This window comes from Jaculus jaculus, chromosome 8 (assembly GCF_020740685.1).
Source record: "Jaculus jaculus isolate mJacJac1 chromosome 8, mJacJac1.mat.Y.cur, whole genome shotgun sequence".
Lineage (NCBI taxonomy): Eukaryota > Metazoa > Chordata > Mammalia > Rodentia > Dipodidae > Jaculus > Jaculus jaculus.
The window spans coordinates 96001179-96022617 of NC_059109.1; the positions used below are offsets into that span (position 1 = coordinate 96001179).

Genomic DNA, 21439 nt, shown 5'->3' on the forward strand with positions numbered 1-21439 from the left:
TGGTACACGCCTTTAATCCCAGCATTTGGGAGGCAGAGGTAGGAGGATCGTTGAGTTAGAGGCCACTCAGACTACATAGTTAATTCCAGATCAGACTGGACCAGAGTGAGACCCTACTTTGAAAAACAAAACAAAAAAAAAAAAAAAAAAAAAAGAGCTCTTCATGGGTGGTGGTAAAGAAATTTAGATGGAAAGGGCACAAGAAAACTTTGGGTTGATGGAAGTATTTCATATGTTTATTAGCACTATTTAACACATTTCTTAAAATATTCAAAGCTGTACCTTGGTAGCTGTACCTTGGATTATGTGTATAAGTGATAAATAGGATTAGTGGGTATAAAAAATGTAATATAGTGGTGCAATTCACTGCCTCAGAAAGTTAGGTAAGACTGTCCAGATTCTGAAACCTACAGCCAGTCATCTGAGAGTTGAAAGCATCAAACAAACCAGGCTTTGAAACACATCCCCAGTTCTTTGTGGTATGTAGTCCAGTCACTAGCCTCTTACAGGTTTTCATAAAGTAGAGGTGATCAAATATGAATCCACCTTTTAAGGTCATCCTTGGTATAATACCTGACCTATGGATGGACTTAGTGCCTTTAGGCTGTAGTCATTTATTGAATAGCTGTTCAGCTACACTGTGATTGCCTTAACGCTGTCAGGAATCTGTGTATATAACTGTGAAGATTTTAAGAATTAGTTATCCACAAACTACATTAGGCTGTAATCTAAATAATTCAGGCATTTGACAACATATGATTAAGTACACTAGCAAATCCCATTTTCGTTATCCATTTCAAACAAGTAACTAATTATCCCTTTGCCAAGAAAAAAAAAAAAACAAAACTATTCACTTTAAGATACTTCTCTTGAAGAGTTTGTTAAAAAAATCAAGCATAAAGAAATTAGGGCATAATTTTTCCAATAGTCTTCCCCTAAGTCTCCTCTCCCATAATCACATAATCAGAGGGTTCTCTTTCCAGCCAGTGCACGTGTGTACACACACACACACACACACACACACACACACACACTCACACACTATATAGACAAGTGTGTCTATATAACCTTGACCCACACTATTCATAATTTTCTAAACTTGACATTTCTACTTAGAAAGCTTTTCACCTTTAGGACTTTTTTCACCTATAAAATTGATCTATTCTTCCTAATAGCTTCATAATATTCTATGGAAGAGATGTACTTTATTTAGTAAGCCATTGAACATCTGAGTAGTTTCAAGTTTTCATTATTCTAGACAATTGTGACATTTTTTCACATAAATATTTTATGCCTTGTTGATAATCTCATGTGATAATTTTTAAAATGTGAAATTGCTAGGTCAACATGTTTAAACACAAGTTTTCAATCACACAAGGGGGAAAAAAAGGCTGTGTTTTGCATGTATGTATATATAAACAGTGAGAATGAATACCAGAATTTTGGAGTTGTCTGGGAAAGAGAATAAGTGGTGATTTTCATATTCTTCTCTATACTTCTCATTTTATAATAAGGAAGTTTGTTTTGCTGTTTAAAGAAGATTCCATGGTAGTTCATCTAAACTACCATCAAGACACATTGTACTGGGCATTATGCTACTGTTCCATGTGGATAAAAGCATCAATGTTTCAAACACAGCTATGTGAGGTTGTACTTGTAACACTAATTTATAAGAAAGTGGCTGGTAAAGAGTAGTGTGTGGATTTCACAATAGGTGAGAGCTTTTGAGTTCCAGGTTATTATCAGACTTGATAGATATGTAAGTGGTAGCACAGAGAAGCCCAGTGAAGCTTATTTCCCTGGAAGACTTGTTCAGCCAGGAGTGCTACCTCAGTGTCACTCAGTGGCAACAGAAGACAACTTGGACATTAAACAGGTTATACTTCCCTTAGCCCTAATGTCCTGACCACTATCCAGCTTCTTCTCAAGATAATAAAGGAGAAAGAGCATTCAAATTGCATGATGGTATAGACTGTGGAAAGGGAGGTTTTGAGACCTCTAAAACCCAGTTCATTATCAAATGTAAGGTTACTTTTACTGCTATTATCTTTGGTTTGCGAACTTAGGTTTTCTTCCTGTCCATAAGGCCTGTTGAGTAACTACTTAATACCTAAATTCTCAGTTTCCAGTTTACATGTACATAATTCTTTTAGTTCTGTACTTGTGCTCTAACCACTGGTCCAATCACAGAAGGTTTTACTTTCTAGTGGCTGTAGCATTGTACTTCTGGATATAATGGCTGAGCATAATGGGTCCCCTCATGAGAAGCCAGAGGGCTGATGACACCTGCACTAATCGTGGGTGGAAAGCTGCTTCCTCAGCCAAGAGAGCCTGGCAGCGGCACTACTACCTTAGCCTGTGCCAAGCAAGCAAGTGGGGTGGTGTTCTGGGCATTTACAAAGACCTGGTCCATTGGGTGTCTTCTATATGACCTAAATACTCTTAAAACATGTCCACTGGGTTGGCATCTTTCCTTTGCAGGAAGAAGTCATGTAGAGGTTTGGTTCTTATTTAAGTAGTGTTATTTTTACCAGCTCACTTTTGTGAGGAGTAAATGTTCAGGAGTGCTTTTCTTTCCTCTTAAATCTCATCTGATTCTGGTGGCATGTTGGAGACAAAACTTGATACGTATGTATGTATATTGGAGACAGAGAGAGAGAGTTGTTAGTATATCTTCCCAACCCTGGGCTCAGTGATGTTGGGTTGATAATGCTGAATTGAATGGGGGCTATTTAACAAGTGGGATTATGCTACATTTCAGGGATTCCTTCATCCCCAAATAACTACTGCTCACCCACATGAACAAAATGAGGGAGCGATGGGGAGAGAGGCAGGCAGGCAGGGCAGGGAGTGGTGTTTGTGCTGTGCCACATGGTGTTTTCCACCATGAAGCTATGAGTTTCATTAGGAACAATTTGCATTCTTTTTTTTTTCCTCATTTGTTTTTTACCTTTATTTCCAAAAGGTCAAATATAGACTAATTTTATTCTCTCCCTCTAGTGGATGGCTGTATTCACAGAGCAGCGGGCCCCTGTTTGCTGGCCGAATGCCGTAATCTGAATGGCTGTGAGACTGGACACGCGAAAATCACATGTGGCTATGACCTACCTGCAAAATGTGAGTAGGACTTCCTTGAGCACTGTATCCAAATCTGATGGCAACACTCACCGCTTTGTTTATTCCTCAAGAGCATATTCAGACAGGGAAATGATTGGTAGTGGTTTTTGATACAACCCACTTGTATTCTAAGTTAGTGCACATCTGTATGTCTGGAATTAACTATAGGGTGTTATTGTTGCTGCCATCGTTGCTAGGAGGTTTTTAACACAGTGTGTCAGAAATGGAGAAACAAAACTATGAGCCCAATATGCATTCCAGTATTGATGTGCCACAAGTGACAGCTTATGGAAGTGATGCCAATTTTTTACTTGGTCGGATTTCTTGGTTGTGGATGTGTGTAGAACAAAGGAGATCAAAGCAATGTATTGTGTTTTCAGCTGCCATGTAGAGGCCGATGGGCAATTACAACCAAGACATCTGTCACACTTTGCTTTCAGGAGAAGCTGATGGAATATGATTGTCAGTGAGAATGTATTTGCTGTTTGCATCTGGAATGGTCAAAATTTCCATTATATTTGACTAGAGAGAAGCTCCACATTTGACTGACCTTGTTGTTTAATGATATAGCCAGTGGGGTTGGTACAGAATAAAGTGCCAACATGGTCAGTGATGCACCTTTTAAAAGTGCATCATTTTCAGGGCCTGGGGACAGAGGGAGGGGCTGTATTATATCATTAGGGTGTGCATGATCCTGGAAATTGAGGTGCCAATTTATTGATTATGCTAGTCTTCTGCTTCTTATGATACTGCTTAGGTCTATGAAGGCATTTTTTGTATAAGTGAAGCTACTTTTGTTTTTTATTAGTGAAGAAAACATGACTACAAAATCTGATCGGGATTTATAAGATACTGTTGGAATTCAGAATGGACAAGATGTATAAGAATGAGCTTCCAATGGATTTGAGCGACATAGTGTGTTTTCTATTACAGGTTACTTGTTCTTAAGTTTAGAAAGATTTATTTTAAGAACATGTAACAGAAATTAAAGCAGAAAAGCTCCCAAACTGGTGGAGATTCCAAGTGGGCAGTCCAAGGTTACTTATAAAGCATGCTTAAACTTGAGAATTTAGAATATTGTGTTAAAATACATTTTTTTGCTTGCATTCAATACTACTTAAAGTGGGTTACTAAGTAGAATATGCCATCTATGTACCATTTAATTGTACTTTAATGGCTATACATTTTTTGTTTCTTAGTGTTAGAGTCAAACAGTGTGACAAATGGTCCTCATTCCTACCTCCTACTTTGAAAAATAGATATATTCTTTTATATATGTTACTATCTATCTATATATATGTGTGTGTGTGTGTATGTATATATATGGGAATATATCTGCGTATATATATGTATGTATATATATATGTATGTATATATATATATGTATGTATATATATATGTATGTATATATATATATGTATGTATATATATATATGTATGTATATATATATATGTATGTATATATATATGTATGTATATATATATGTATGTATATATATATATGTATGTATATATATATGTATGTATATATATATGTATGTATATATATATGTATGTATATATATATGTATGTATATATATATATGTATGTATATATATGTATGTATGTATATATATGTATGTATGTATATATATGTGTGTATGTATATATATGTGTGTATGTATCTATATATATGTGTATATATATGTATATAGCTATATATCTCCCTGCATGTAAAATATTGTTAAGAGCTATTTACTCTTTTACAGAGCTCATGATCTGTGTACTAAATGTGATTTTATTTTTGTCCTGAATTAAACAGCCTCATGTTTACAAATTCTAGTTGTTTTTCCTATACAATACAATGCTACGTTTTTCATACAGCTTACCTATACTACCCTGAGAATGAACACATTATTGATTACTTTCAGACTTGTGTCTGTCCTTATACCAAATAATAAACTAAGTCTCCCATTGTCCCATTGTCTTGCCACTTTCTTTGAATTAAAACTCAAATCAAAATTTACCAACTTTGAGCTTTCTGAAGACAAACTCAGGTTCTCTAAACATACTAAAATAAAATGATCATCCTAGTGTATAAGTTGACAACACGTTGCAATTCTTTTTAATGTATTTGCTGTTGCTTAATATACCTCTCAGAAGACATTCCATTTCCTTTGAATGCCATCTGTCCTATTTCAGGGTTATTGAGAACCAGTGTGCTACCAGACTCAGATACATAAGTCAGAGGGCCATTGGCAATGCTTAAGAGGTTGCCATGTTTGAATCTTTGCCTTGAGCTAGGTGTTGCCTTTCATGAGCACCCTGTGTACCTGAGTCTTTGTGGTCCAGGACTCTAGATACTCAAAAGTTGAAACTACAGGTCTCAGCATGGGGATGATGTGACCTGAGTTACTAAGTCTGATTCCTACTCAAGTTGCTCAATGAATCTCAAGGGCATATTTAATAGCAGCAACATCTAGTGGTTAGAAAATAGCAGACCAGCATGGTAGCCACCTCATAAAAGTCACAAACATGCACTGCCTGTGAAAAGGTTTCAGTGTTTCTGTTTATTGTAAAGGATTAATAATGATATTAAAAGCATAAAGGAAAGGAATGTGCAAATGAGAAACAATAGCTTACATTTGTATACCACTTTATTGTATTTCACAAAGACTTATATTTTAAATTATGTTTTATGAACATTGTGTGTGTTCTTTTCCCTATTCCCCATCCCTGAGAGATATTTCTTTCTCATCAATTTGGTTCCTCCATTTCAGAGTCATTAACAATCCACAGATGTGCTTTTGTAGTGAAAGAATAAAAAGGAACCTCATTACATACTGTTTGGGTCATTTTCTCCTCCATATTTAATAATTCAATGACAGCTTGACAGCATAGACTGGTTCCTTTGCATCCTCTGAGACAGCAGGTTTATCATTATGGGGTGTTGAAGCCGGTCATCCAGCCACAAGTGATAATATCTTCCTGTGCCAGCAATTTGTTTGGAAAATGCTATTGTCTTGGTCACTTACAGTATTGGCCATTTTTGACTGAACATTGTTTTTTATGCTTGCTAAACTAATCTATCCATAAATGGTTGTATTTGAATTAATTATACTTGTAGTCTGTGTTCTGTGATGCATCACAATGGGTAGAATACAAGTCCTAGATATTCCCTTTATTTTTCAAATGTACAAAGAACTATTTATATCTTGACTATTGGAGTGTTTTTCTTTCGGTACATTATAGATATATTATGACTTGATAACATTTGAATTTTTAGTTTTTGTAATTTTAGAATTTTTTAACATATAGGATGTTTCTATTCATGTTATTATTCCATCAGAATGATCAGCTTCATGCAAGCAGATTTGTCTCTCTGCTGTGGGATGCTGTCCTCTGAACATATAAGCCATTGCCATCTGAATCACAGTAGTTGTTTTATCTTGAAATACACCCTCAAGATCAGGTATGTTGACCATCCTCTCATAGAAGGAGGGTCTGGGGAAGGTCATCAAAACCTCACCTGTGATTCTAGCCACTTCTTCTTTCATGGCCCTCCAAGCTGTATGTAATTCTGCCCCAGCTGCACATGTCAGAAGGTTAACTGAGTGGTGGTGGCAGGTATCTCTCCACAGCTGTGGGGAAGTCCTCCATGCTGGGCTGAAAGCTTTTCACTGATGTGGCTATTTTGGGGGTCCCTCGTGCTTCTCACCTGTAGATAAGCCCTCTGTGATGTAGCTGGACCTCATAAACTCATTGGTTTCCTAAGCTACAGATGGGGGAATTGTTAATTTGATGTGCCTTGTTGCCCTGTCTGGGGTGAGTAGTTGTTTGTGCACATTTTCTTGAGAAATGTTCACACACTTTCACAGTTCTAATGTCAGTAGTAGCACATTGTCTCCTAAACATGTGATAAATTAATGGTAATGGATGAAACATCAAATGATTTTATTTTTCCTATGACCTTTGCATCTGAAAACTCAAGATCACCTGTGGCCTCTACTACTGCTTTCCATCTTGGAATCTATTATGCATAGTCCTGATGGGGGTAACACACCTCTGCCCAGTCATTATCATTGTCTGTAAATCCCTACGTGATGTGTCATTTTTCTCTCATGTGGCCACCTCCTGTGGAATTCACAGGATTCCTTGCTAATCCTCGGTGTCTCTGCACTGGTATTCTCTCTTCATAGGATTTCTATTCTGGATTTCCACATGGATTTCTCTCTTAACTCCTTTAAACCTTCATTTATGTATATGTTCAGCTTAATCTTAATCAACCTATTTATAGTTTCTCCTCTCTGAGATTTGTGACTATGCTATCTGTAACATGTTCCTTTCAAATATACAATAACATCTGCTTCTCTTATTATATTTCCCCCTACCAAAGTAAGAATGGAGACTAATTATTTTGGGGGACATTAGTTTCCTTATGTTAATTTATACATTTGCTAAGAATGTTTGACATATAAAAGAGGCTTACATGATACATGTTTTAAAGGAATGATTGAAAACAAAGTAAGCTACTCAAGTCCTCTGTCTTTTAAACTAAACCATAAATGTGTTAGTCTTTTCCACTCCTTGTTTCATATTTTGAACTAATAACTTTTTGTGTGGTAAGACTGCTCACAACATATTTCTATGGCTGGGATCTATATCTGTGATGATGTACAAAGCTCTTTGATCTTTTCCACTATTCAGCTTCCAAACACAACTGAAATATTACTTATGCCAGGAAAGAAGACTTTGAAACTCAGCTATAAGTGACATCATTGCTCTTCAAAGTATTGTATGCTAACATACTTTTCATATGCTACTTTTATTCCTTTTTTTTTTTTTTTTTTTTTGGTTTTTCGAGGCAGGGTCTCACTCTGGCCCAGGCTGACCTGGAATTCACTATGTAGTCTCAGGGTGGACTTGAACTCTCCGTGATCTCCTCCTACCTCTGCCTCCCATCTCAAGTGCTAGGATTAAAGGGGTGTGCCACCATGCCAGGCTTTTTATTCCTTTTTTAAATTGTTATTGTGTAAACTTTGCATTTTTCTGTCGTAGCCCTGTAATAGTTTGAATAGATGGCCCCAATATATAAAGTGTTTCATTTGTCATTTGCATCTGTAGCCACCTGGCTGGAGGCAGTGTCACTGTGTGGATCTTAAGGTGTGGTGGTAGGTTTTTGAGATTCCAATCTAAAGATTCATAAAGTGCCTAGGTGGAATTCCTGAAGTGTGCTGTGCTGTTTGGCTTTTGGTCTGTGCTTCTCTCTTTGGTATTTGGTCCTGTGAAAGCAGGCAATCTTCTTCTGACATTATGGAACTTCCCCTAGACCTATAGACTTCAGTAAATATTCCTTTTATCATAACTTCCAGGTCTGGAAGATCACCTCAGTGAACCTAAAGCTGTCTGCTATAGTTCCTTATGTATAAATAATTCCTTATATACAACAGATACTGGGGGTAAAAAAAAGCTGTCAGATGAATTGTTAAAATTAGCAAACTGAGGGGCTGGAGAAATGGCTTAGCAGTTAAGGTGCTTGCCTGCAATGCCAAATGACCCTGGTTCAATTCCCTAGTACTTATGTAAGCCATATGCACAAAGTGGTGCATGTGTCTGGATTTCATTTTCAGAGATTAGAGGCCCTGGCATGCCCATTCTCTCTCTGTCTCTTTCAAATAAATAAATAATGATAATAAAGAATATGAAAACAGATTTTAAAAATTTTGCAAACTGATGCATAATTGGTGGTGAGTGACATAAAAGTTATATTAATGTTCCTAAGAAATGATGAGATTAGTACCAACTACCCATTGCTTCTCTAAAAATCACCTATTAACATGTATGGTTCTAAAACCTTCTAAGACATTTTATTCCTAATAACATTCATCTGTTTATTCAACTTTGAGAATAGTCCACTTCCAGTTCTTAGAATTGAGTACACATCAAAAATAAACTGGAAAATATTAATTCTGTGTTTATAAAATATTAGAATCTGTTTTGTTATCCCCTCATTTAATCTTTCAAGGACACCAACTTTCATCCATCTCATCATTTCCCATTAGTTATGTCAAAGAAAACTCTAGGGTGACAGACCATAGCATAGTTATGCTTGAATGAATGGTAAGAATCAGTATCTGTACTTTATATCTAAGTGCAGAGATAATAAGATGATAGTGGCTTAGAAGGTACTGTTGATGATAATTAGTGCTACCTTTTTTTTGGGGGGGGGGTTTCCATGGTAGGGTCTCACTCTAGCCCAGGCTGACCTGAAATTCACTATGTAATCTCAAGGTGGCCTTGAACTCATGGTGATCCTCCTACCTCTGCCTCCCGAGTGCTGGGATTAAAGGCGTGCGCCACCACACCCAGCTCAATTAGTGCTACTCTTGTCCCCTTTCTTAGGGCATCATAGTAACTTAAATACTAGCTCATTGGTCCTTTGAAATTCCTATGGAAAAGTGACATGATAAATAATATTTTTTCCAACACAGAGAAATTCATATATGCAGAGGTTAAGTATGTTGTTCTTAATAACAATCTAAATCCATACTAAAATCATGGTTGTGGCCAGGAATCCTTAACTGGTAGATAACAGGCATGCTGCCTGCTTTTCCAAATAGATTTCTATTAGAACATAATCCCATGTGTTTACATGTTGTCTATGGTTACTCTCATGTAACTGAGTTGAGTGTATGCTATGGGGATTATAGGACCTGAAGCATGTACTATCTGGGCCTTTATGGAAAATGATTGCCATGGCCATATTTAGAGGAGGCTTATGTTTTAAACATGAAGAAGGTGATATTCAAAGAGTAAATATTTATAGAATTTCATTAAATCATGCACTTTATTGAAATCACAGTTGCTAAAAGAAGCACTGAAGTCATTGTCAGTTTCTTGGGTCAGTCCTTGTTTCTTCTACTTTAAAACCCAGCTTTTTGTTTGTTTTGTTTTTCGAGGTAGGGTTCACTCTGGCTTAGGCTGTCCTGGACTTCACTATATAGTCTCAGGGTGGCCTTGAACTCATTGTTATACTCATACCTCTACCTCCCAAGTGATGGGATTAAAGGTGTACACCCCCCCAAAAAAAATCTGTTTAAGAGGATAATCTGAACCTCTTCAAGTATTTTAAATAATTACAATTTCTTAGAAAAAAATTAAAATCCTGTGTTTGGGAAGGGGAGGGTAGTTGGGTCATTATTTTCCTTGATTAGGCCATGCCTGGTAAGTAAATAACTGAAGTCTCTGAAGGGGGAATCAGTTGAAAACTGATCTGGCCATAAATCCCATTCCCTGTCCCCTCCGGTTAGTGTGTGTTGAAAGGGGGCTTTCTGGTCGGAGGAAGCTCAGACTCTAGAATAGGTAGTTGGGAAGAGGGTTCTGAGTCAGTCCTCTGAGAAAGGTGACCTGATTTCGGCCATGCTGGCCTCTTTGCAGCAGGTGTCTGATTAGGAAAGCAGTGGAGAAGGCATGCTGGGAAGAAGGTGACTCTGCCAGGCTTTGATGGAAACCTGAGGGCTCTTGTGAGCCCATTCTATAATTAAAGGACTTATATCACTTACAGAGAAAAATGGCTTTTGAAGAACATAAAAAATCTTCTTTCTTAAGGAGGAATGTTAGATTGTTCCACCTGGAAAACCAACTGTGATTGGTTCATTAGAAATTTAACTTTTGGGCTGGAGAGATGGCTTAGCGGTTAAGCGCTTGCCTGTGAAGCCTAAGGACCCCGGTTCGAGGCTCGGTTCCCCAGGTCCCACGTTAGCCAGATGCACAAGGGGGCGCACGCATCTGGAGTTCGTTTGCAGAGGCTGGAAGCCCTGGCGCGCCCATTCTCTCTCTCTCCCTCTATCTGTCTTTCTCTCTGTGTCTGTCGCTCTCAAAATAAAATAAATAAATAAAAAAAATTAAAAAAAAAAGAAATTTAGCTTTTATTTCAATCCATTTTTTCCATAATTGCTAATCCCATTTTGAATATTAAGTGGTTCATACAATTTTTCCTCTCAGTGATACTCACAATGAATGTAGAAGGAAGAAAAGAAGAAAGCTTATAAACTCTGGAGCATCAGGTCTTGAACTGTAGCTCTCAGAGCAAATTGGCATACCTCAGCCCAGGCAGTCTCAATCAGAAGCTCTGTTGTTTAACAAATGCTCCATAGAATGAGCATTGCTATGCACATGTATGAGCTAATACAGGCTTATGTGTGAGGAACACCTTTATCCACCACCATGTTTTGGATCACTAAGGTTTCTTTAAGATAACTCTGACATGCTCTTCTTGGCCTTGGTAGAAGCTTCACAGTGATAATGTCTATATTTGTCTACTTGCTTATTGCCTATCTTTTCAAACAGTGACAGGTGGAGGATAGCAGAAGTTATGTAAGTTTCATTCACCCCTTGGATTTTTAGCATCTGGAATAGTATGCAGCACAAAAATTGGTTATTGATACAAATTTTCTGTGGGAATAACAATTGCATGGACTTTGCCTCTTTTGGCCCTTGTTCCTTGGGGCCACAATAGGAAAGCAACCAAGAAAACAGTATGGGATACCTAGTTGCAGGAATATGCAAAGATGATGCTGCTTCTGCAGCAGGACCATATCACCAAGTATACTCTTTGATCAAAGATGGCAACAGTGGGCTGGAGAGATGGCTTAGTGGTTAAGTGCTTGCATGTGAAGCCTAAGGACCCTGGTTCAAGGCTCGATTCCCCAGGATCCACATTAGCCTGATGCACAAGGGTGCACACACATCTGGAGTTCGTTTGCAGTGGCTGGAGGCCCTGGTGTGCCCATTCTCTCTCTCTGTCTTTCTCTCTCTCTCTCTCTCTCTCTCTCTGTCTTTCTCTCTCTCTCTCTGTCTCTCTCTCTCTCTCTCTGTCTCTCTCTCTCTCTGTCACTCTCAAATAAATAAAAATAAACAACAACAAAAAGATGGCAACAATAAAAGAATGAACAGAAAGAAAGTATGACTTGTTCACCTGCCACATGTATACTTCATTAAAAAAATGGATGGGGGCAGGATGGGCATTCCAGGATCTCTAGCTACTACATACAAACTCTAGATATATGCACAAGGGAGGATCTGCCTTACATGGGTACTAGGGAAATGAACCTGGGTCCTTAGATTTCATGGGCAAGCACCCCAACCACTAAGCAATCTTTCCAGTACTTCATTTTCTTCTTGACCCATGGGAATAAAGCAGATTCTACACTCAGTTGACTTTATGATGAAGTGCCTATAAATGATTGTAATGGTAGCATCTTTTCAAAGTGTCTAGTTTGAAAGCAATGAGTATTTGTATTATTATGCTGCCCGAGTGTAGAATGATGGCTAGGCTTAGCTTGCAGTGTTTGCTGTCATAGCTGGCCTTCATTGGACACCATCTATACCTTCATTCTCCTATTTGATCAATAGGAAATGGCAGTGTAAATCAATTCTGGGTAATAATGTAAATGGGCTCCCAAAGGCAAATTCCTGCTGTGAAATAAGCAGTTAGCACTGACATTGGTATTAACAACAGTGGGATGATCAGCTGTGGATGCATTTAATCAGAGTTATCAGCTAAGATTAAAAAGAGAGCCACTGTTTTGCAGGGATAATCATTTGCAGGATTTAAGAAATGAATATGTGAAGGTGTTCTCATAAATTAAAGCTATCAAAATGGTTTTGAGTAATATAGGGCCCTCTGAGTTCAGGAACCAGCAAACAAGAAAGGTTAATCTCTGGGCCACAGTCATTAATGTGCAGAGACAACAGAATACATCCATTGAAATGAGGAGCAAGTAGTGAGTTAAATGATCTCCCCCTCTACATTAAGATGCTATATAAGCTGGATCTAACATGTATGATTAGATTAAAAAATAGCACATAGTAATTTGTATATGTATTAACTATCTTGGTTTATTCTAGTTGCATTTATTTTTTTATGAGAGAGCAAGCAAGAGACAGAGGGAGAGATAATTGGCATGCCAGAGCCTCTAGCCACTGAAGTTGAACTCCAGATGCATGTGCCACCCTGTGTGCATGCATGACCTTGTGAATTTGGCTCTGGGGAGTTGAACCTGGATTCTTAGGTTTCTCAGACAAATGCCTTGCCCACTAAGTCATCTCTCCAGCCCTCTAGTTGCATTTTGAAGTCTGTTAACCTCTGATAATATTTCCTCATCCATGATTTGATATCTATCAAGAGATATTCATAGACTATTTTTTACATGTATATGTGGGGGGTATGCATGCCTGTGTGGATGCAGGTGTGTATTCGCATGGGTACACACTCATGTATATGTGTGCATACATGTGAAGGCCAAGAGATCTACATCAGCTGTCTTCCTCAATTGTTCTTGAGCTTATTCTTCGAGATAGTCTCTCTCAAGGAACCCATACCTCACCTTTGGTGAGACTAGCTAGACAATAAATTCTGTGGTCCCTTCTGTCTTGGCCTTCCTAGTTCTGGGATTACAGGCAAATATCTCCATGTCTAGATTGCTTTTATGTGCATATGATCCAAACTTGGGTTAACATGCTTACTGGGCAAGAATTTGTCCATCGCCCCAGGCCCACCTCTTTATCCTGTGTGATATCAAAGATACATGGCTCTATAGTTAGTTAGAAAATAATTGGCATGCTTTGCTTATTCAACCCATCCTTATTGAGTGTTTGGTCTGACCTAGACTTCCCATCTATAAAAGCGAAGTATATACTATAGCAGGCAACATTTCACATATTAGTTTCTAGCTGAGAGAGGTAGCTAATGAACACATTTTGCATAAAAATAAGGACTCCCTGGCTGGGAAAGATGGTTTAGAGGTTAAGGCATTTGCCTTCCAAGCCAAAGAACCCAGATTCTATTCCCCAGGACCCATGTAAACCAGATGCACAAGGTAGTACATGCATCTGGAGTTCATTTACAGTGGCTGGATGCCCTGGCACACCCATTCTCTTTCTATCTCTGTGTAGTAAATAAATAAAATATATTTAAAAAAAATAAGGACTCTCTGAGAGTGATAAGGTCTATGAGGAAAATGAAGATCATGATAACTGGGTGAAGAAAAGGGGAAGAAGGCTATTTTTCCTATGTGGTCAGGTAAGGCCTCCCCAGGAAATGATATTTGAGCTGAGAGATGACTGTTTGCTCTCTAGAAGAAAATTACTAAAGATAGAGCAAAAACACTTCACCACTGAGCTTAAAAGAAAAAGAAATATTTCCTTATCCAATGTGTAAAATGAGAGCAGGCCATGAATTTTCCACTTGTTCTTCCTTATTATAGAAAGTTAGCTCTTTTTAAAGAGTGTGTGTGTGTATGTTACACATGAACAAATACACACTGTAGTGCATGTGTAGAGTTCAGAGGACAACCTCAAGTTTGTGTTCTTTCACCCTCCTCGAGACGGGGTCTCTTGTCTGTGTAATCAAAAGGCAAACTAGGCGGGCACTCCAGCCGCCGCTGCGGGAGGCAGCCGTGACACGATGAAGCTCATCATCCTGGAACACTATTCACAGGCCAGTGAGTGGGCTGCCAAGTACATCAGGAACCGCATCATCCAGTTTAATCCGGGGCCAGACAAGTACTTCACCCTGGGGCTCCCCACTAGGAGCACCCCACTTGGCTGCTATCAGAAGCTGATTGAGTACTATAAGAATGGGGACCTGTCCTTTAAATATGTGAAGACCTTCAATATGGATGAGTATGTGGGCCTTCCTTGAGAGCATCCAGAGAGCTACCACTCCTTCATGTGGAACAATTTCTTCAAGCACATTGACATTCACCCAGAAAACACCCACATTCTGGACGGGAATGCCCCTGACCTGCAGGCCGAGTGTGATGCCTTTGAGGAGAAGATCCAGGCTGCAGGCGGGATCGAGCTCTTTGTTGGAGGCATAGGCCCTGATGGACACATAGCCTTCAATGAACCAGGTTCCAGTCTAGTGTCCAGAACCCGTGTGAAGACACTAGCTATGGACACCATTCTGGCCAATGCTAGGTTCTTCGATGGTGATCTTGCCAAGGTGCCCACCATGGCCCTGACAGTAGGTGTGGGCACTGTCATGGATGCCAAAGAGGTGATGATCCTCATCACAGGGGCTCACAAGGCATTTGCTTTGTACAAAGCCATTGAGGAGGGAGTGAATCATATGTGGACTGTGTCTGCCTTCCAGCAACATCCCCGCACTGTGTTTGTGTGTGATGAGGATGCCACTTTAGAGCTGAAACTGAAGACTGTCAAATATTTCAAAGGTCTAATGCTTGTTCACAACAAGTTGGTGGACCCTCTGTACAGTATCAAGGAGAAGGAAATTGAGAAGATCCAGGCTGCCAAGAAACCATATAGTGACTAGCCTATGCTGGGAGCTACTACCAAGTACCTCAGAGGGACAAACAGGTCTTGCTGGACATTGTAGGAGAACAGAATTTTCTTTAATACAGTATGGTCACTGCAACTGTGGGCATGAATTTACTGTTCTTGGCTGTGAGGCTAGATGCCTCGTCAGGGAGTCTTATCTGTAGGGAGAATGACTTATTTGTAAGGTTTTTTCCCCTCCAGGACTGGGGATTGAACCCTGGGCCTTGCACATGTCAGGCGAGTGCTGTACCAACTAAGCTATATCTCCAGTCTTCTATCCTTCATTTGTGTGTGTGTGTGTGTGTGTGTGTGTGTAAATTTCTGAGAAATTCATTTTGATTTGTCACATCCAAGTTAAGGCTTTTCAGCTTTTGTTCTGCCTCCACTACTGTTCACGTATATAACATACTTCTGTGAAGAATTTTTTACTCTTATGTGCACTTATTCTCAAGAGGGTGGGAATTAGGGTTTGTGTATTTTGGATACAACCTCTTTGGAGAGTCATGAGAGCTTCTTGAGCAAGCCTGCTCTTTATTTGAGAATCATTGCTCCAGACTAGGGAACAAACCTTGAGCACCTAAATTGTGTACAAGGAAGCAACCTTTCTGGTCCCAAGTACGCTGGGAAGAAAACCACCCCTTCCTCCCTTTCCTCGGGTAACTTTTCTGCTGTCATAGCTAGCCTTTTCATTAACTTGGAGGCTTCCCTAGGTAGGATTGGGCATGTGGGACTAGGAAAAGGTGGCTCTCACTGAGCAAGCCTTCAGGGAACCCATTCATGTCCAACAGTCCTCTCCCTCAAGGATCCAAGAAGACAAAGGCGGTAACCCTTTTCCCACCAGAGCCCCATGTTTTTGTTAGAGGTCTCTTATGTACTCATCAGTAAAGGGGAGGTCTACTGGGGCAACAGACACCACCACAATCACAGCATTGTTTACTCAAGGTGAGGGGCTGGCAGGCAGTCGCTGCATGCAAGTACACGTTTCTGTTTCCTTCAGAGGTGAATGCCATGACTGTACACCAGTGCTGCTTGTGTTGTTTTCCCACTTAAGATACCCTGCCTGCTACTCCAACCTCTCAGGTTTGTGTGGTATGCTCTCATGTTCTTAGAACTTTGGGAGATATGGCCCTTCGCCCATTTATCCTCAGGCCTCCTTCCCAAGCTGTTGTGCTGCCTTCCCGCCTCGTATATCTTTAGCCTTTGTGGAGTGGTTGCTGCCCCTGCTCCCTGCTGCCCATTTCTGGGGTAGATTTTTCAGATCGTGGCTCAAACTTATCTATAAGTATTATATTTGGAACCAGCATTTTGTCTATAGCTTTTATATGTGATTGTGCTGCCATTCTGTGTTAAGCCAGTGGATCAATGGGTTTGTTTACAATGTGGTATTTTCTATTAAATCCAATATTTTCAAGTAAAAAAAAAAAAAAAAAGCAAACTAACTGTTCTACAAACTTTGGATTCTGGGTTTACCTCCAATTGTTCTAAGTGTGTTGGGATCTTAGACTCATGCAATGCTTTGCCATTTTGTACCAGGCCTTATGTGATTGTTGTGGGGACTGAACACATTGAAAGCCTTTTCAAGCAAGCCCCTTTATCATCTCCCCATTACTATTTTAATTCTGATACACACACACATATACATAGATATTCATATGCATATGTACGTGTGTGCATATGTGTATACAAGCCCACATGTGTAAGTGTATATATGTATATATGTATGTGTGTATGTACTTTTACACATGTCTATACATGCATATATATACTCATAATCTTTTCCTAGTGTCTGGATTTAATAAAATTGTGCTATGGCTAAGGGAGTGGACAAAGATTTTAATGCTTTCCTAACCTGACCTCATAATTTTACAGAAAAGATAACTGAAGTCTAGAAAGATGACTGAATTTTTCCCAGGGTCTTATAATAAGTGACAAAGCCAAGCACAGAGCTTGGGAATATTGCCTCACAGTATAGTGACCTTTCTGCTATAATATACTGTTGTTTTACATCTCTTTGCTCATGCTAACCCTTCAATAAGAATATTCTACTAAGATGTTGTACATGAACACTTGAAAAATTAATTTTATCCCTCATATTATAATCATTAGATTTTTTTTAGTCTTATGTAATTAATGAAACCATGAGATTTACTAGTGAAGCTTATGACAAAAGCACATTAGTGTGTTCAGCAGTGCCCACTATAAGAAGTGTGGAAGTCACAGGTAGGAAGTGAGAAAAAAAATCCTTTGTTATCCTTAAGACATACATTTGCAGAATCTTGATTTCAGATGATAGACCCTTCAGATGCCACTTTAAAAGGCACTTTTAATTTTCTAAGGACATTCCACAAATGCATTGATATTTATTTCCTTATGAGGACAAACTTGACTCCCCTGCCTAAAACTACCTGAACTAACAGGAATTTCAGGGAGTAGGATTAAAATGACTACTGTTTCTTTCTTGGGTGCTATCTTGTTCTCAGTCTCTTTATTTGCTATTTTATCTTGGGCTGCCATAACAAATTATTGTTTGGATGGCTGTGGTATAACAAAATTCTGTTTCTAGAAACCAGAGATTGAAAATCAAGGCATCTGCAGCTCCACACTCCTGAAGATTCTAGTGGATACTTGCCTCTTCCAGCTTCCAGTGGCTCTAGGTCCTAGATTGTAGCACCAGCCTCTGCTTTAGTTTTCATATGGCATTGTCCCTTGCTCTCCTGGTCTTCTATAAGGTCATTTGTCATTGGAGGTAGGATACACTTTAAATATACCACTCTCTCAAGGTTTTGAGATCCCTGATATATCTCCAAAGATTAATTTAAAAAAAATAAGTTCACATTCATAGATTCTGCACTAAGAACATGAACTTTAAGCCTTGTAAGTCACTATATAACCAACTAGTCATGCTTCAGGGATAGGCGAGTTCCATGTCATAAAGCAGCCTTGAGGATAGGAAAATGAGCTAGCAAGCTCTGAGGTATCTCAGATCATCTCTGGAGAAGGCCCATGCTCATATGGTGAAAAATTGTGCCTGTGAGCAATCTTAGAGGGGGATCTTACAAGGATAGCCAACAACTGTGTAATTGGCCTTGACATCACATATTCTAACCTCAGAGTTGTACTTTTGCACCCCTCCCTGATAACTTGACTGCAGGTTCATGAAGGACCCTGAGCCAAAGCCACCAAGCTCAGTCACTCTCAAATTGTCAGCCTACAAAAACTGGGAGATCACATCTTAAGTTTAAGCTTATATATTAATGTAGAAATAAATAACTAGTACAGCAACGATGGCCAAGTGTATAAGGCGCAGGAAGGAGCTCACTGGTAGAGCTACTGTCATCTATCATTTCCTTAGTGAAGAATGTGCCTGGCTTAGGGACCAGCTTCACAATAGGGGGTGAAAGTGAAGGAGATTTAGGGTAATATTTCACTTAAACAGTGATCTCGCAATCATGGAATAATACCATATCCCTTCACTCTGTCCTAGGCAGCACATTAGGTTAGGAATACCAGCCCAAGAGGCAGAGCGGGACGGAGAGGGTTAAAACAGCACAAAGGCCAGCTTAATAAAGAAGCACTGGAAATAAAACAACATAAACACAACACATGAATATCAATATTTCCCTTCTATTCCTTAGAGTCCTTAAGTGCTGCTTAGTCTTGGCACTTATAACTCACAAGCTTTTTACTGATAGGAACTGTTTCTATGTGGAGGTGGAGGTGATTACTTTGGCTCCTACCCTGTGCTAATGCTGTGAGCTGAGTGAAGCAGAGGTAGCTTCCTGTTTACATGGGTATCAGTGCCCTTCTAAATCTGTTTGCAATACCAGGTGGTGGGCTTCCCATTATCTCTTTCATTTTTTCAGAGCCACCCAGAGTTTGCACCATTTCTAATCATATGCTATTTTTGAAATCCCTATAATTTCCTAAGGCTTCCAAAGCTTTCCTCTTCCTACCTATGACATTTTAAGGAAAGATTTATTTCCTCTCTGTGTTTATTCTGCTTAGTGAAAATCATCAGAAAAAGCCTTAACTGTATTCTTTCAAGTTCTTTTCAGATCATGTCTGTAATGTATTTGGAATCCAGTTATCCTTTTTAAGATCTGTGTTTGGCAAAGGGTTATCTCAGAAATCCTTTCCTTCTATAGATTGTCAAATGTGCTTTGTTATGTCATGGGACATGGTGCCAAACTATTGTTATTCCTTACCTGGCAGATATTCTTCATACTTTAATATTACAACATTCCCTGGTATAGTATGCCATATCCTATCATCATTCAGGTACCATGCTGACACTGATTGCCTTTTGTGTTGCAGCCCACCTTATGGATATGGATTTCAGGAATTTTGTTCAGTTCATCAAGCTACTTGTGAAAGTAAGTCTTGGAGATTTTGAGTTTGGAAGTAGTTTGACACAATGAGTAGAGGACTCTAGGGATACTGGGGCAGTCTATTGGAAGAAAGCTTGAAGGAGCTGGTTAAGGAGAGTTCATAGTTTTGCTGCATAGGCTGACAGGACTGGGATTTCCTCTTCTGTATATCCAGGACATTTCCTACCTATGGTGTCTAAATTAACAAAAGTTACCTTCCTCCTAATATTTGCCACCTGTGTTCGTGAAGTGGATGAGAAGAAGGATAAAGGACTGATAAATCATGTATCAAAATGCATTTCTATATACAGAATGCTACTCCGCTATCTCTATAGTTATAAGGAGGTAAAAATGTACATCAAGAGTTCACTTTTTTTTTTTAATTTTTAAAATACTGCATTTTTCTTCAGATTTTACAGAGAGTGGAAGGTAAGGGGAGAAAAAGGGACTCAAACTTGGGTCCATAGGTTTTGCAGGCCAGTACCTTAACCCTTAAGCCAGTTCTCCAGCCCTCTTGTCCTGTTTTAGTCACATTTTCCCATTGCTTTTTTTTCAGAAACACATGATCAATATTTTAAAGGCTCTGAGAGATATTTCTAGTTATTGTTTATTATGGTAAACTAGAACTATTCTTGGGGTTATACATTTGGGAAAGTTGAAGTTTTGAAAAGAATTTTGAAATATTTCAGAGCCAAAATGGCTTCACTTTTTAAAAATCAACTAAAGCCATTTATTTCTCATTAAGGACTAGGTAAATAATTTTATCCTGTTTAATACTCTATTTCTTACATTAACAATCCATTTGTTACTTAGTAGAAATGCCAGTGCTGGTTGGCTCTCCAGTATGTACTATGCATATTTCACATCTGTTAGAAGAGAATGAGGAACTGAGTAGTCAGGGATTTCCTATTCATGGAACTGAGCTGAGCTGAGTGAATGAGTCAGGTAACTTGCTCAAGAGCACACAGATACTTAAGCCATGAAACCTTGGTCCTTGTAGGGAATCTGGACCATGGGATATCTTTGTCTTTGGTTCATTCTTTTCCATGGAAATTTTATTTTGAGGTTCTCATAGTGAAAAGACCTGGTGGTATTGGCCTTAAAGAGATGTCTTTCCTCTTTGGAACATTTTTGTTACTGATATCCACACTGTATAACATAGTTAAGAACATGTACTTGGGAACCTAACACTTGAGATTGAAACTCAGACTCTGGATTAGAGCAGATCTTTAACTTGATTGTGTCTCCATTTTGTCATGTAGAGATGGGTGAGAATCTTACTTTCATGTGAAAGATGGGATTGAATAAGTTAATATATTTATAGTATTCACAAGACTGTTGTACTCACAGGTAAACACTCTACAAAGTCAGCTGCTTTTCACTGAGGCTACCCTGACATTACCCAAAATATCATCACTATTCTTCCCTACTTCACTTGACATCAAAGCCCTTATCACCCTCTGAGGTTGTTTAATCCATCAAAGAGGATTTGGGGCTGAATATTTGTCTCTTTCACTAGGACCTGATCTTCATGAAGACAAGGAATTCATTCGCTATTGTAGCACTGTTCCTAAGAAAATATTCATAACTGTTGATAAACCAATATGTGTATGTAGGAAACTTTAAATGTTTA

The 21439-nt window shown here is 38.8% G+C and overlaps 2 protein-coding genes across 6 annotated transcripts in view; both read left to right on the plus strand.

The window, feature by feature from the left end:
• Macrod2 (mono-ADP ribosylhydrolase 2) overlaps positions 1-21439 on the plus strand; it is a 2207522-nt gene that overhangs the window by 742291 nt on the left and 1443792 nt on the right. For all 5 annotated transcript variants that reach the window (XM_045156295.1, XM_045156298.1, XM_045156294.1 and 2 more), the window contains exon 5: positions 3001-3117. In XM_045156295.1, coding sequence (XP_045012230.1) covers positions 3001-3117 — 117 coding nt within the window. The remainder of the gene's footprint in view (positions 1-3000; positions 3118-21439) is intronic.
• Positions 14545-16707, plus strand: LOC101598985 (glucosamine-6-phosphate isomerase 1). Its single transcript, XM_004661529.2, is given in 1 exon segment — positions 14545-16707. A coding segment is annotated over 1 exon segment (870 nt). The 5' UTR covers positions 14545-14564; the 3' UTR covers positions 15435-16707.